A 17330-nucleotide genomic window follows, 5' to 3' on the forward strand; every position below is an offset into this window, starting at 1 on the left:
TGGGTTCGTAATGTTTAACTGTTGCTGAGTCTTAAAGTCAGAGCACACTTAAGTGTTTATTTCTTTACCTTATTCCTTTATGCTGAGATTTCCATTGTGATTATTTATATAAATGTATTATTAAGCAGCATTTTTTGATTTCATATTTGTTTAGTAAACTAATGTGATTGATATCAGGCAGGCAAGGATTCAAAATGGTAGTTGCATGAAATCGATGAGTAATACAGTCATTATAACTTTCAGTTATTACAGGGAGGGGATTTCATTTTGAAAAATGGATCTAAAGTGCTAACCACAATCAGTAATATCAGTTTCTGTTAAAATGCTGATTGCTATAACCGCAGTCACCATTAGTGTAATTTCAGAAACTGTAAAATGTAAAGTGTCCGTTTCATGTGCAAAATATAACGAGCACTCAAACTGTAAATGGTTCAATTTATATTGATCTCTTGAATCTCTTGGGATATTGAAAGCATTTGTGAACGTCTAACTTTTAAAAAATCATCTTGAGTGACATGACAATACATTATACCAGTATTTAATAAAAAATCTAAATAGTTTAGTCTGTCCTGCCCAGGAGCTTCAGAACTGAAATGTGCAGCGTATTTTTATTTTAGTGTGCAGTATGTTTTAGCATCATATTTGCAAGAAGCTAGACTCTGGTTCCTAAGTGCGCTGTGTGGCTTCTGCCGGAAACTATTAGCATCTTAAGTGGGTGGAACATTTTATTAATTATTAATAACAGTCGAAATATTCATTAGAGTCCACGCAAGCTTTTACCTATTGTGGCTGCTGAATCCGGAGTGCAGTAAACAAGAGGCTGATGGCAAAGTGCTGATTATTCCTGCCATACTGTCTCACAATTATGTGATTATCAGTTTGCGCCACACCCACTCACAGTAGCCTACTTTATGGCTCACATGTTGTTTTTGTGACAAATAATTACCTATAATTTTATCTGATGTAAGCCTATGACTGAAAACCAGCACACAGCTCAACTGATGGTAACTGGTCGGGTTACAGATTGCCTATTTTAATGACCAGTAAATCAAGAGTGATTCTGCAGATTCTCCTTGCCGGTTGCCCAGCAACATGACATCAAGCTTCTTTGTTAGACCGCATTAGGCTAGAAGGTCGGAAGTTGGTCTGCCGTCTCCACCCCAGGAGTCTTGCAAGCTGGGTAATAATATGTGGACATGTTATATGTGGAAGGATGTCTATTTGGCTTGGGATCTAACCACTGGCATGCATGGGGAAAAACAATTCAAAGAGAAATTTGAGAATGCTGCCCATAACAGCTCTGTAGCCTAATGTAATTTGCTATGGATAGATAGGAGGAAAATCCCATTATATTGGGTAGTGGTGAGTACACCCCTATCCTTGCCTATGTGCTAATAGACAGACACACAGACTCACATACAGACATTCGCACACTCACTTTTTATCTCAACTGCTAAATCGCACACACTCACACACACACACAGTCGTGTTTCAAGTGAACCACACCCACAGTAACTCACAACACACGCTAAAAAAAAACACATTGACCATTAGAAATACAACAGAGACTATAGTTACTGCAAATATGTAAGACAATAGAAATCCTTGACCATCAACATAATACATGTTGTATGTTTACAAGAGTAAATTAGGACATGCACTGAAGTGCAAGGCAATCACATTTCAAGCAACACATATGGAACAAGAAATAAAAGAGTTAAACTGCAAGTGAGCTGCTTGGGCATGGCCCTTTGATCAATAATGGTCTGTACAAACCACAATGGATATATCCATTAGAATGCTATAGCACTTTATCCCAGGGGGTACATATTCCAAAGTCTTTCCTCTAATAGGGTTTCAGATGCATTCTTTGTAAGTGCAACAACACATGCAGTATTTATTGCTATTTGCTAAGTACAACACCTTGACTATCTATCATCTAACTACTCTTTATGAATATCATGGAAAATATAATTAATGATCAATTGATTTAATTTGTATTAATTAATTAATAAACACAAACTAGTTCATATTAATAGAATTCATCATGCATATTTGTTGTGGTAAAATAACCTCTAATAACATGGGTTAAAAACTCTGAGCTAAATTGTGTGGTACAGTACACAGACTTTTCCCATTGCTGCATATGCTCAGAGCTCGATACCAACCTGATTTACTCTTCCATTGATGTGTGCTGCAGAGAGTAATGATTATGTGCCAGAGTTAGTGCTAAACAGTATCTGACAAGGCATGGAAAGGTCTCTCTTGAAACAGTTGCACCAACGCCGGACACTGGCTGCTCCTGTCATGGACTAAACACTGTAGACATCAAGTGTTCATACTTAACAGTCAATGCGTGGTGTTGCATAACATTTGGCCACCAATTACCATTGGCTTGATGGAAATATGTTTCCACTGCAGATGGTAAACTACGTAAAGAGGTGTTAATAAGTGAGAATTTGCACCTCGTTTGTCTCGTTTGGATGAGCTGAACAATATTTTATTTTATAGTTTATATTACAGAATAACCGAAATTAGATAATATGTTGGCATTATCTTTAAATGTCTTTCCTTAACTGAGGATGGTAAATTGCGTAGGTCTGGCAAACAGAAGGCCAGCCCAACATGCCTGATCACATTAATCCAAACTCTGTGAGTGTAACAGCCACTGAGCTCCATGAAATCATTTCCATGTATTCAAAGTAGATTTAACCTACCTCAACGTGCATTTTTCCCCTGCTTGCTTCAAATACCCTAGAAGTTGTTTTGACTATCTTATCAAATCATTGCGCACAGTAAAATTCCCCAATTAATTGAATGCAGGCCTAGGCTATAACCACTCCACATACACCTTCCTTGCCTAAGATCACCAGAATCAGAATCAGAAAAGTTCTATTGCCAGGTAAGTAGCACTTACTAGGAATTTGCTTTGGTTTGGTGCATACATATTTAAACATATTTAAACGTTAAAGCACCCATATTATGCTCATTTTCAGGTTCATAATTGTATTTTAAGGTTGTACCAGAATAGGTTTACATGGTTTAATTTTCAAAAAACACCATATTTTTGTTGTACTGCACAGCTCTCTCTCACTGCTGCAGATCCTCTTTTCAGCTGGTCTCTGTTTTAGCTACAGAGTGAGACCTCTTTTCTTCTTCTTCTTCTTCTGTACTATCTTTGATTGCACTCGCACATGTTGTCAGTACCCGATCCGTACCGCCTGTAAGATCCGTTCTGCGCATGCGCACAATTAAGCGCATGCGCAGAAACTCAACGTGTTTTACGACACTGCCTGATCAGTTCTACGCTTGCGCGAACACTGGCAAACTTCACAGCTCTATGGCGTATTGGCATTGGCGTAAGGATGTTTGGACATTTCTGGCTACCAGAAGAAAACATTAGACAGTGACAGTAGACCGTTATGATGGCAGAGATGAAGTTTACAAGGTGTTTGCTGGAGTTGCCTAAAGTATCTGTTAATGATATACGGAGGGTCGTCCGGCCATCCAGTACAACACCATGTAGCAAATTAAATAAAGGCTTCAAATTTTACGTTTCATCATTTCTTTGCAACTAAAAGGCAGGATTAGCTGGGAGACTTCTAAATGAGGGCGCACATGTAAGTAGTTCTTTTGTAGATTATGGTGAACTTGTGTGTGTTGTTGCAGTGCTTTGCTATTGAGAACGAGGTAGCATGCTAGCGTTAGTATTAGCGTTAGCGTTAGCATGCTAATGCTACGAGCTAATGGTTGCGGCTAGCCAGCTCGTTTCGGCTTGTGACGTCACAAGACAATTGAACAGCTCACCCAGAGACTGAAGGCAGGACACATTCAGAAACTGTATCTCACTCAAAACAGCATGGATGGATTTTTTTCAAAGTTTGTATGTGTGTGGAAGCACCAGAGACACAAAAGAACACCCCAAATCCCAGAAAAAGTGTTTTTCATAATATGGGCACTTTAATATTAAATAAACAAACAACAATAATGTTGTGTTGTGTAATATAACTATATAATAATAACAACAATGTATTATTATTATTATTATTATTATTATTATTATTATCATGAATAGTAGTAGTAGTAGTAGTAGTAGTCTTAATAGTATCACATTTTATAAAAGGATAACTGCGCCACCTAGAGATACAAAGGCGACACTAGCTCGAGTCAGACTCAAATGTAAAGATGGCGTCCATAGAGGTAGCACTATTTTCCTGAGTATGGACTGTCAGGCTCACTGCAAGACTAAGAGGCCAAAACTGTTTACCAACGCTGTTTACCAATCATCACCCAAACAATCTTTACTAAGTAAATGTTTAGAATGCAGAAACAATAGAATCTATGGTTGGGGTTTTGGTCTGCCAATCATACTCAATGAGGCAGGATACAAGCAGCCAGCGAATAAGTGGTGCCTGAAAGGAAAAAATCAGGAAAAGAAATTCTTCCTTAATATGTAGTTGTTACTAAGTTACCGGGCAACGCTAAAGGAGTTGGTGCAAGATGGCGAAAACACAAAAAAAAAAAAAAAAATATCTATGCTAAAGTACAATACGCACAAGTTAAATTGGCAGTTGTTTTTACGTCAGTTACTGTTTAAGCACAAAGCGTCTCAGCCAAGATGGAGGATGAAGAGACAACGTTGGTAAGCGAGCATGTTTTATTGATATGCTAGCTAACTAACGTTACAGCAACCCAATGCTCCAGATATAACGTTAACGCTAAACCAATCAAATGGCAAAATGATACAGAGTGAGAAGTAACACTGTTAACGTTAGGTATAAATGAGAGAGGACTTTTCGTCAGACCTTTCAAAAAGTAATAATAGCTGTGGAAGAATGATATCGGCTAACGTTAATGTCAATGACGTTAATCAACGTTAACTAAGTTAGCTGACATAACGTTACTGAAGCTAAACGCAGGGTTCCTTTTTTAACTTTGGGTTTCCATGTCACTTTGTGTCACGCAGTAATCTTTTTTTTTTCTCCACAGGCTTTGATCAGGTGCTATTGCTATGAAAAGTATTTTAATCACGCAGTAAACGCTGCAGCAGCTGCTCAGAGGAAATTCAGCAATGATCCTATATACAGTTTTTTTCATGCATATGGTACCCTTATGCAAGGTAAGCTTAAAAGAATAAAATTACAACAATAGTTGTTATAACAATAGAATGGACCATTTCTGGTTAGACTAGTGTATCTTTGTCATCTGACATACTTGCACGTATGTCATTATTTTAATACAGATCAAATTCAAGAAGCCTCCATAGAGTTGGACACAATAAGAGATAGTCAAGATGTGTCTCTCTGCACATTAATGGCCCTTGTCTATGCTGAGAAAAAAAAGACAAACCCAGGTGAGCCAACATAGTCCTTTTTATTTATATCACAGATGTTTGCGCAAAGGACTGGACACGCCTGTTGGTAATATTCTAATAAGTGTCTTTGTATTCACAGACAGAGAAGTCATTCAAGAACTTGATGCTAAGGTCAAAGAGGATCGTAAAAGTGCACCTCCCAAGAGTCTGTACTATGCTGGGATGTTTCTCTGGCTATTAGGGCGAAATGATAAGGCAAGGGAGTACATAGAGAGAATGATCAAACTTTCCAATGGCTCGAGAGAGGTGAGATTAGCATTTTTGTCATTTAGAAATGTATCAGTATCACTTTTACATTTTCATGCAAAGTCTTGAAATGTATGTAATGGTAAGAGGGGCATTCTGGCTTCTCATCCATTTGCAAATGTGTTGTTCAGGGTATAATCCTAAAAGCGTGGATAGATGTGACATCTGGTAAAGACACCTATGCCAGAAAGGCTGGAAAGTACTTTGATGAAGGACTGAAAGAGAGAGCAGATGTTTTTGCCATGATGGGAAAGGTGAGATGGGAATTACAAATCCATATAAAATAATCCTTCTCAATCACAGATGAATATATCACGATGCTATAATTTCTCATATTTCCTATGCCTCTTATAGTACTTATTGTGTTTCTAATTGACTCTGCGTTTTATTTAGTGTGTCCCTTACCAACACTGTGATTGGTGTATAATTACTGTTAAGTTCAGCTATTCCATTTATCATATGAAATATCTTTCAGTTTTTTTGGAGAGTGCATTGTTTGGATTATTCTTCTGTAACTTGCTTTAATTGATGTTCTTGATAGGTTTATTATTATTAGACATTTCGCTCATATTGAATACGAAAGTAATAATAATATTGGGTACAAGCTTGGGTGTATGATAAACCCTAAGTGATGTTTCGTCTGTCCTAGGCACAATACTATGAATATCGTCAGAACTACTCCGGAGCATTGGAGATGGTTAACCAGGTCATTGTTAGTTTCCCTGGGTTCTTGCCTGCCCTCATCAAGAAGATGAAACTGTTGCTCAGCCTTCAAGACTGGGACCAAACCATGGATGCAGCACACAGGTAATTGATGAGGTGGTTAGGTGGTTTCTCCTAAATCATACACAGGTCATGTCTTTCTTAGTGTAAGCCTATCTGAGGGTTACAATGTCTCTGGTGAGATCATAAAGCGCAACAACATTTGCAATCACGACCAAAGATGCACAAAAAAACACAATCTGCCTTACAAATGGCTCAGCATTCAAGTACAAATAAAACACTAGCATGATGCCTCAAACCAGTGCATACTGATTAAGCCATTGTTTGTGCTCACCCCTCTGGACCTTGGCCAGTGTCAAACAGTATAAAAAGGCCTTTCAGCCAAAGTGAAGAAGTCTAAGACAATTCCAAGGATTTGCTGCTGAAGGTTTGCTGAACAGAAAGAAGAGTTGCTGCCTCAAGTTTAGCGCTGCTGTGGTGCCCTCATTATGTGAAGTAGGATGGATGCAGCCAGCATACAGTATACTTCACATCCTTTGATGGCCTTCACAGTTCCTTTTAGTTGTAATGTTATTTGTCTGTCTCAACTCAGTACTGCAGCAGTAATCATATATTCTATTACTATTAATCAATGAAATTCAAGCTTATCAAGTGTGGGAGATGGACTTCATTCACAGTGCCTTGTATCATATTTCAGGCTTTTACAGAAGGATAAAAATAACCTGGAGGCACTACGGATGCTAGCGCTACATTCTTTATGTAGAGATGGAGATATTACTGAGGTAAAGTTCACATTTTTACTTGTTAATATTTTTGAACTGGTAGGGATTATACATGGGCAGGAATTAAAAAAATATTGTACACACTGGCATTTATCATCATGGAGCTGTGGTGAAGTGCTGATCAATTTACAGAAGCGTTTTTTATATCCTTCTTGGCAGTCGGTAAAGCAGCTTTCAAACCTCATCAGCAGTTTGGAGATTCTGGAACCACACAACCCAGAGCTTTTCTACAGGATGTCTCTAGCTTTTACACGTGTTGTAAGACAATTTTCAGTATTCTTTCTAAATTCCTAATAGTAAACCGTTTTGGTCCTCATTACGTCTAAAGAGTTGTTTGACTAGTATGGAATTTCAGCTTTTACAGTGTTTCTTGTTTTCATAGTGCGGACGAAATGAGAAATTGATTGAGCAGACCTTTAGGATGGTGGAAAGAGCCTTCTCTGTGGCAGCGGGGGACTCAGATTTAGCCACAGAGTTGGGCTACCAGATGGTGCTTCAGGGCAGAATCAAGGAGGCTATGAAGTGGTACAAGACAGCCATGACTTTGGATGAGACAAGTGTTTCTGCTTTGATTGGTAACATGTTACAATTATTTACCTGGTGTCTGAATGACACTCAGAGGGTTCATACATACATTTTTTATTTCTGAAGATATAACATTTTTGTTTTTGTTTTTTTATCACTCAGGTATAATTCGTTGCCAGCTGATAGAGGGCCACCTTGAAGACGCAGAACAACAGTTGGAATTTCTCACAGAGATTCAACAATCTATTGGAAAATCAGGGGTAACATCTTTTTATAAAGGCTGACAACAAAAAATGTTTTCCACTCTAGTTAGAGTATTCTAGAGGAAGAGCCTTATCATGGTTTAATTTATTATGCTTTGAAAAGGCACTAAGCAAGAGCACCTGGCAGGATAGGCAGCACCTGCTCCAGTAGGTCTTCAGTGTTTTCTCTTCAGTTACTCTTTCCGGGAGACTTTTTGTTTTTTTGCTTGTGTTTTTGATCCATCTTGTACAGAATGCCTAGTCAAGTTTTCCTCTCTGCTACCTACCTCTACCATCTTTGCGTTTCTCCTTCTATAAGTAAATAATTTTTTGTTACCCTCAGGAGCTACTCTACCTACGTGCCGTTCTGGCAGTGAAAAAGCGGAGGCCCCAGGAAGAAGTGACCAATCTGTTGAATGATGCAGTGGACACACACTTCTCCACACTTCAGGGTTTGCCTCTGGGAGTGGAGTACTTTGAGAAGCTGAACCCTGACTTCCTGTTGGAGATAGTCAAAGAGTATCTTGCACTGTGTCCAGCTAAGGTACGACTGGGAGACTCATCAATGACAAGGTGCCTGTTGGTCCTTAAAATGTGTATGTAAATCCTGGGCCTTAAATTTGGGCAATGCAAGAGAGCATCAGTCAGTTATGCATTCATTTTGATACTCATGATTTTTTATTTCACACATTTGGGTTAAGTATGATATGTATATGCATCCTGTCTTAGTGAGACTTATGAAAAGTCTCTGCATTAAATACGACTTTTACTGTTCTTGTTTTAGCCTTCAGCCCAGGGCCAGTCTCCTGCTCCTCAGCTCCAGCACTGTGCCACATTGTTGGATACTGTGGTCAAGATTGTGCCAGGTCTCCCTCAAGGGGTCTTCCTTCTAGCCAAAGTCAGATATCAGTCTGGTGAGCACTGCATTTAAAATATGTTTTGGTTTCTTTTCTGCAAATGCTATTTTAAACTGCATTGTCTCTGTGTTTATTCAGGTGACATTGATGCTGCGCAGAGCAGTCTTCAACATTGTCTGGACCAGTGCCCTTCTCATGCAGATGCTCATCTGCTAATGGCACAGCTCCATCTGCTGCAGGGTAACTTCTCAATGTGTTCCCAGTCTCTTGAACTCTGCCTCAGCCATAACTTTGAGGTAAGATCACCATCAAGATGGACAGTATTATTGGCTGCTAAATGTTTACGGGACACAGTGTGCGTTCAGGCACTTATTTGACACATGACTAATAACATTTAGGAGCATTTCAGCTTGTCCTTAGTTAGGCATAGTAATACAGAAAAGGGTGTCACTGAAGGGAAGCAGAAAATTGCATTTGGTAAATATACTTTTTCTCCACAGAGGGGAACATTGAAGATATTGTCAGCAGTGACAAGCTATCAGTGTATGTTGTTAAATGCCAACAGTTAGCTGGGTTGGGATGATCAAAATTACTTCTGTGGTGAATGTTACTCTTGTCTAAATGGGTCGTGACTTCTCGTCTATTCCAGATTCGAGAACATCCGTTGTACCACCTGATCAAGGCTCAGGCTAAGAAGAAAATGGGCGAGCTGACGGAGGCTATTCAGACACTGCAGATGGCCATGAGTCTTCCAGGTGTCCGCAGAGCTGGATTCTCGTCCAAGTCCAAGAACAAGAAGATTGAGCTGAGTCCTGCTGACTGTCTCTCTGTGTTCTTGGAGTTAGCTGAGGCTCTGTGGCTCAACGGAGAACAGGTAACATTTTGAGTTTTGATGTATGAAGGCTTGTACATGATACTATCCTCTAGATATTGTTAGTTATGGTTGATGTTGATGAATTATAATTTAAGACGGTTCTCTATTTTTGAAACTGTTGCAGTGAGGACTAATGTAAAATATAGATGTGTTTCAGTTTTGGGGAATGAACTTAATGATGAGTTGAAAATGTGTACGTCTGTTGAGTTTCAAAAAAGCTTCGAAAATAATTAAGGGTTATGAAGTAATTTGATTAAAATGTAAAATGACTAGGATTGTACTCAAGTATTTAGTTTCATTTAGTTTAGTTGGATTTCTGGGTGATTCTATGGGGATTATAGGTTAGGCAAAAATAAGCCTTGGCTTCAGCCTAGTCCTTTTTCGGTAAGCTACGGTGGCAAATTGTGGGAAATAATTGTTTCTTTCATGTATGTTAACCAAAATAAAATTATTCATCATCATCATCATCATGTGAAGCAGTGTACTCTGCTGTGAGTATTTTATGGTTTCCATCCAAGTAGTGTTTTTGTGTTTTTCCACATATTTTTTAAGGAAACAATACAGTATACACTTATGAATTTATTTAATATTTCAGCATGAAGCAGCAAAGGTGATGCAGGATGCCATCAATGAGTTCTCAGGAACCTCCGAGGAGCTACGTGTCACTATTGCCAATGCGGACCTGGCCCTGCTGCGTGGGGACACCGAGCTGGCACTGAGTATGCTCCGAAACATTACCCCTGAGCAGCCCTACTACATCCAAGCCAAGGAGAAAATGGCAGACATATATCTGAACCACAGAAAAGAGAAACGTCTGTATGCAAGCTGTTACAGGTGAGCGGTACATTTGGATCCAAATGAGCGGTGGGGGAAATAATCTTGATGTAAGATAGTAGCAGAACATATGAGTGACTATACTCCTTCTGAGACCTAATGCATTGTAAATGTTTGTCTCGAACAGTAATGGCTGAAACTTAATTAAATACATGACTCGAGGATATTCAGCCGTAGTGCACCAACATTTCATCCAGCTGTGTCTGTAGTAGGAAGACCACAAGCATAAAGTAAATCAAATTAAATCAAATTTAACTGAAGCCATTCATCCAGTAAAGATGAAATGTGCACAGTTGCCTCCAGTCGTCTGCTGGTCTCTGATGCTACTTGTATTAACGGTTGAGATGTAGTAAAGCTTGACGGAACCTCAGACCAGTAGAGACATACTGTATGTCTACATGTTGAAGTACACCATATGTGATGTGATATATTTATCTTTTCTCCAGAGAAATGGTGGAGAAGCTGCCCAGCCCTCACACATACCTCTTATTAGGTGATGCCTACATGAACATTCAAGAAGTAAGTGTTCGATGTGATTCATCGGTGTCTTATGAGATATGTTTTGGGACTGATTTGTGTGGCTATTGGGTTTAAATGTGCTGCATGCTTCAAATAAGCATATTCTTGTAAGTCTAATCACAGTTTTATTTTGGTCAAGTCTTTTATACCTTTTTTCAAAAAGTCAAAGGTGTAATGAAAAAGCTGTCCGTCAGAGAGATTATTCTTAGAGGAGTTATACAAATGTGAAGCCTCCGTATGGTGTAATAACTTCTGTTCTGAGTGTCTTTACACGTCTACATTCCTTGTCTTGCCATTCATGTAAAGGAGCCTTGCTGTTTTTTGATCTTTCTCTGCTGTGTTGTGTTTGAGCTGTAATGAAGTTCATCACCAAGGTCTTACCTTGGATGATTCCTGTCTAAAAGGAACACAGTGTGTCCCTCTTCCAATCCTTGCCCTGCAGTTGAAAGCAGTATGATAAAACAGAATAGTTTTGGGGATGCTTTTCTGTAAAATATAAAAAACGTACAAGGAACGCTTCAGAATGCTACTGCACATATCTCTGAAAGAGGAGCCAGGAATTAAACACATTTATGTTGGAGTGAGCTATCAAACTGAAAGGTTATGTCATGAAACATTATCTAGAATCCGCAAAACATTGTTTAGACACAGGGTGTCTCCATCTTTTATAATCAGTGTAAGCATCTTAGAGACTGAATGAGTGCACCGTAAGTCGTCGGTCCTAACTGGACATTAAATAAACAAATCTACTCCCCCTCTTGGCAGCACATAAATGCATTTATTTCAATAATTTGGCCTTTTCTCAGTTTTCCATGTGTCCTGAGAAAATGTACACTAGTTTTCAAATTGATCTCAAATATGAGAGGAGAAGTTAAATGTCCTGGAAAGTAGTATGTTGAGAGTGAATTCAGTTCAATTCAATTCAAATGCAATTAAGAGGCACGAAGAGCAGCTATATGACTAACATTGTCATGGACAAAGTCAATACAAACCACAATTGAAGGTGCTGTGGTGCAATTCGTAAATGTACCCATCTTAACTCAACTTAGCGCTTAACCCTAAAATAAATATTAAAATACTGTGCTCTGTCTTGACAGACAACCACATACTTCAATCAAGTTTTCAGAATAACAGGAAGCACTTTATTAACATGTGATATAATGCTTTCCCTCCCTCCTGTAGAGGGAGAGCAAGCTGTTAGAAATCCTGCAACAGCAAGCAGCTAAGTTAAGTTAACAGCTATGCTTAGGACAGATAGGAATCAAGTATTTTAAAATCACCCACTGCATGGATAGTACACAGAGGATCATTATCAGCACACCACCTGGGAACAGAAGCTTAACAAAAATCAACTCATTACTAGGTTAGGGAAACTACAGTAGAAGATTGTGACACATTATTTGATATAGGCTATATAAAGGAGAAAACAGGATTAATGGTTACCACACACTGTTTTACTCACATGTTCAAGGGAAATAAGCACTAGGCAATACTGGAGAAATAGTTTAGGAAATTATTTTCTCATTCAATGCACAACCCAGAATGTTAGGTAATAGGGATGAATAAACGTAGCTGATTTTCTAGGTATTATAGGAAATGATTATTTAGTGGTCTTGTCCCTACACTCGTATCAAACAACGAAACACTCATAGAACGAAAGTCTCATCAGAAGGTTGTTCAGTAATGATTTACTTTGGAAAGGGACACATTCTGCCTGCATCTAAGTGATTTGAGGAAGATGAAACAGGAAGTCAAAGAGGAGGAGGTATGGTCACCTCTTAAGGTCAGGCATGTTGACACATACTCAATCAAGGCGACACTATATACAACGTCTCCAACAGATCTTAATCCTAGCCTTAAGGTGTTTACCACATGTTCGCAACAATTTGTAAATAATGAAATGCATTTTCTTTCTGGAATACTTTCTTTGACTTTCGGAAATAATATTTACAAAAACATCAAACCAACAACCCAGTCCAATTTGTTTTTCCTCAGCCTGAGAAAGCCATTGAGGTTTTTGAGCAAGCTCTGAAGAAAAACCCCAAAGATGGTGCTTTAGCCAGCAAGATTGGGAAAGCCCTGGTCAAGACTCATAACTACGTCAAGGTTTGTGCTGTACACTCATTTAAAGATAAACACGATTCACCCACAGAAAAAAACAGTGTTGACACAAGGCTGTTGTTACGCAGGCAATAAACTACTATGAAGCAGCCCTAAAGACGGAGCAACAGAACTTCCTCCGCTACGACCTGGCTGAGCTGCTGATGAAGATGAAGCAATATGAGCGCTGTGAGAGAGTCCTGCAAGAAGCTCTGGTCCATGAGCCAGGTACTTCAGATATCACAATTTGTATACACAGTGAACTCCTGACGTCAAAACACCACAAGAGAATCTAGTCATTATGATGTTTGTGCAATTGCAAATAATGTTTAACAACTCAATGCAAAGAAAATATTAGCAAATATGGTTTATGGCAATGCCAAGCAGCTTTGAATTTGTAAAGCAGTTTAAAACTTCTCTCTTTGTGTGACTGATTGTTTTTAGTTGCTTATTGTTTTGTTGCCTTTTTAACTTGCCTTTTTTCTTTGGACCTACCCAGTGAATGAACTGCCAGCGCTCTCAGATCATTGCCGTTATCTGGTCCTGTTGGCAAAGATCCAAAATAAGGTTGATAAAAATGAGGACGCTTTATTTTCCCTACAAAGAGTAAGTGGTTGCAGAAGTGATGCGGCTCTCTGAGACGTTGTCATCTTTTCACATTTTGTTACAAATATTTTTTGCGTGATTATTTCCAAGCAAAACTTGCCAGTCTGCCTAAAAAGAACAGACAAAGTAACTTCATTAGGATGATGTTTATTATTGTTTTCAAAATGAGATTTTGCTGTGTATAGGCCCGGGATGTGCAGGCCAAGGTGCTGAAGCGGGTGCAGTTGGAGCAGCCTGACGCCGTCCCCATGCAGAAGCAGCATGCAGCCGAGATCTGCGCTGAGATCGCTAAACACTACACAAGTCAGAGGGGCTATGAGAGAGCGGTCAAATTCTACAAAGAAGCTCTTGTGTATTGTGAGACTGATCGCAAGGTCAGTGCAGCTGAATCAAAAACGTCCTGTGTACTCACTGCAGCTGTGGTTACCAAGCACTGGCATCTTTTAGAGTCTGGGACTTGTGTTTGTGAAATTAAGTGATCTTAGTTGTTGATAGTTTGATTTAAGGGAAATCTGAATTATCTACTCTATATTATTTACCAAGAATGTTTTCACATGAATTCAAATGAATGCTGTCCTTGTTCCTAGGTGATGCTGGAGTTGGCACGGTTGTACCTTACTCTAGACGAGGTTGATGCGTGCCAGGAGCAGTGCAGTGTCATATTGAAGAATGACCAGTTTAACGAAGACGCAACCCTGGTTTGTTCTGTCTTTCGCCTCAGTTTTGACCGTAACCATTTTTTAAGAAACTAATTCATAGAACTTATTTCTTACATATGTTTGTCTTCAGATGATGGCTGACATTCTGTTTAGGAAGCAGGACTATGAAAAGGCAGTTTTCCACTTTCAACAACTCCTGGAGCGCAAACCAGGTGCAATAGAGCCACGTTTAAAAAAAATGTGAATGTAAATGTGAATTGGTGATCTGACCTTCTCTAAATGGAAAGCATAATAATTTACACCTGTTGCTTTCAGACAACTACCCAACACTGTCACGTCTCATTGACTTGTTGAGGAGGGCAGGGAAGTTGGAAGAAGTTCTCAGATTTCTTGATATGGCAGAAAAACATTCTTCCAGGACTAAGTTTGACCCCGGGTTCAACTACTGCAAAGGACTTTATCTTTGGTAAGTTTAGAGGAGCCTTTCCTCGGAATATGGCGACATCTGTTTTGAGACTAAACTTGTGCTTGCTGCTCAGGTTCACAGGAGAACCTAATGATGCTCTGTGGCACTTCAACAAAGCACGGAAAGACAATGATTGGGGTCAGAATGCTGTGTATAACATGATTGAAATCTACCTAAATCCTGACAATGAAACCATAGGAGGAGAAGTATTCGAGAATTTAGATAGTGAAATTGGGTAAGTGGCAGTATAATCATACTAAGACTCTTGACTTAATACAGTTTATATTCTTGTATTTGAAACCCATAGACTTACATCTAATGCTTACCTTTATCTCTCACCAGGAACTCCACAGAAAAGCAGGAGTCAGAACAGCTTGCTGTGAGAACCGCCGAGAAACTGCTGAAGGAGTTAAAGCCTCAGACACCAGGAGGACACACACAACTTCGCATCCTGGAGAACTGCTGCTTACTGGCCACTAAACAGAAGGCCAATGTAGAGAAAGCTCTCAGTGTTTTCACTGAGATTGCAAACAATGAGGTAAGTAATCCCCAGGTGGCGTGCATGAGTTACATCACTCTCGGTTGAGTAAATATACCCACACTGTGCATTAAGTCACTTTTAATGTTAGTCACTCCATTTGGTTGTAAACTGCACATTATACTATCAAGCTAAATTTTAATGGAGCATGTACAATATATGTAGTTGCTTGTACAGTTGTAATTCAGTTATGTGATTTTTATTTATTAAAAAAACAACTTTATGTCTTGAAATTAAGTTTGTATGGTTTCGGTGTAAACAAATGGAAGAAGGATAGTGGGGGAAGTGTCTTAAACAGGATTCTTTGGTTGAATTCAGAAAGACCACGTGCCAGCTCTGTTGGCCATGGCAACAGCTTATATGGTGCTGAAACAGACTCCAAGAGCCAGGAACCAGCTCAAACGCATAGCTAAGATGAACTGGAGCCTTGTTGACGCCGATGAGTTTGAGAAAAGCTGGCTGCTTTTGGCAGACATCTACATCCATTCAGGGAAGTATGACATGGCCGGGGACCTCTTGAAGAGATGCCACAATCATAACAAGGTCAGCCTGAAAATATTGTCTCTGCCTTAAAAAGGCTGTCCAATTTACACAAAACCTATTCTCTGTATTTTTGCAGATTTGCGTTACTTTTCAATGTTGAGGCTGTCTTTAAGTAAATGTCTTTGTGATAATAATTTCACTTTTTTCCACAGTCATGCTGTAAAGCTTATGAATATCTGGGCTACATAATGGAAAAAGAGCAGGCATTCCGTGATGCAGCACTTAACTATGAACTGGCTTGGAAATATGGAAATCGGACAAACCCAACTATTGGTATGTCAACCAACATCACGTCCAGTTCTATTTATAAGGACAAAAGGGATTAAAAGAATTATATTGCTAACATATACTGTCTGTTTTTTCATGTCAGGATACAAGCTTGCTTTCAACTACTTAAAAGCAAAGAGGCATGTTGATGCCATAGATGTGTGTCATAAGGTGAGACACCTGTGGATGGTTACAGTTTGAGAGATTAGATCTGTTTTTATACCGTGATTAATCTTAGCTTCCGTCCTCAGGTTCTGGCTGCTCATCCAAATTACCCGAGAATGAGAAAGGACATCCTGGACAAAGCTCGTGCTGCCCTAAGAGCTTAATATTGTGTGCGTGTGCGTGTGCGTGTGCGTGTGCGTGTGCGTGTGCGTGTGCGTGTGTGTGTGTGTGTGAGAGTGAGACAGATAATGAAGCCAATGTTTCTGTAATAAAAATAAGTTACTTTGATTGATTCTACTTTTGTTGTTTGTCTTTTGCTGTCAAGTTAAAAGACTTAGTTGTATTATTTGTTTGGTGGAAAAGACATAAACACATTGCTATGTAAATTTGGGTATATGAATAGTTGGGTGCTGGCAAAACTGAACTGGGAGAACACAGTGCAGAGGGGTTCAGACACTCAGCTGAAAGCATTTTTCTTTCTTTCCTCACAAAGCCAAACTCCTAAACATTTCAACTGATTTTGGAACATAAAAACAAGTCTTTAACATTAACATTGAAGCTTTGTTTATAAAAAATTGAAGTGTGGTCCATCTGTTAGACAGCCTATTTTTATTTTGATACATGACATATTCATGTTGTCTTTGAAATGATTTGCTACAGTTAATATATATGAAAAACAAAATTGTAATGTTTTATCTTGTGATAAATATTAAGATGCAGATACATGTGGATGTGTTACTGTTAAGCCTATATTTGATACATTTCAAATAAAATTATTTAGATATGAAAGCAGATTTTATGCCTGATTTCTTTTCTACTAACGATTTAACTGACGTTAATAAGCACATGTACCCTCCCGATTAAGATGTCCTGATTAGACAACTAGTATCATCAAACAGTTGCCACATAGACAAACCTTTACAAGCGTGACTGGAAGGGGAAAAAAGTAGGACACACTGAACATTTTAGTGGACATAATAAACTGGATGCCTGCCGTGGATAGGAAGTGC

General features: G+C 38.9%; 1 protein-coding gene across 1 annotated transcript; it reads left to right on the forward strand.

Moving 5' to 3' along the window:
* Positions 1–4472: 4472 nt before the first annotated feature.
* On the forward strand, positions 4473–17103 carry ttc21b (tetratricopeptide repeat domain 21B). Its single transcript, XM_078261818.1, has 29 exons — positions 4473–4642; positions 4990–5119; positions 5243–5353; positions 5454–5620; positions 5752–5874; positions 6270–6427; positions 7041–7125; positions 7285–7383; positions 7508–7700; positions 7813–7910; positions 8236–8436; positions 8677–8806; positions 8888–9045; positions 9399–9623; positions 10219–10457; positions 10904–10976; positions 12972–13082; positions 13166–13304; positions 13576–13682; positions 13868–14056; positions 14270–14380; positions 14472–14553; positions 14657–14807; positions 14881–15042; positions 15150–15345; positions 15664–15888; positions 16041–16161; positions 16259–16326; positions 16407–17103. The coding sequence occupies exons 1-29, from the start codon at positions 4619–4621 to the stop codon at positions 16482–16484; spliced, it is 3954 nt and encodes a 1317-aa protein (XP_078117944.1). The 5' UTR covers positions 4473–4618; the 3' UTR covers positions 16485–17103.
* Positions 17104–17330: the final 227 nt, after the last annotated feature.

Source organism: Sander vitreus, chromosome 11 (genome assembly GCF_031162955.1).
Source record: "Sander vitreus isolate 19-12246 chromosome 11, sanVit1, whole genome shotgun sequence".
Classification (NCBI taxonomy): domain Eukaryota; kingdom Metazoa; phylum Chordata; class Actinopteri; order Perciformes; family Percidae; genus Sander; species Sander vitreus.

Excerpts from the sequence above, each read along its gene's own strand:
- ttc21b (XM_078261818.1), top strand. The coding sequence starts at position 4,619 with ATGGAGGATGAAGAGACAACGTTG. Across the intron at positions 4,643-4,989 it reads AGGATGAAGAGACAACGTTG|GCTTTGATCAGGTGCTATTG; the intron begins GTAAGCGAGCAT and ends TTTTCTCCACAG. Across the intron at positions 9,046-9,398 it reads GCCTCAGCCATAACTTTGAG|ATTCGAGAACATCCGTTGTA; the intron begins GTAAGATCACCA and ends CGTCTATTCCAG.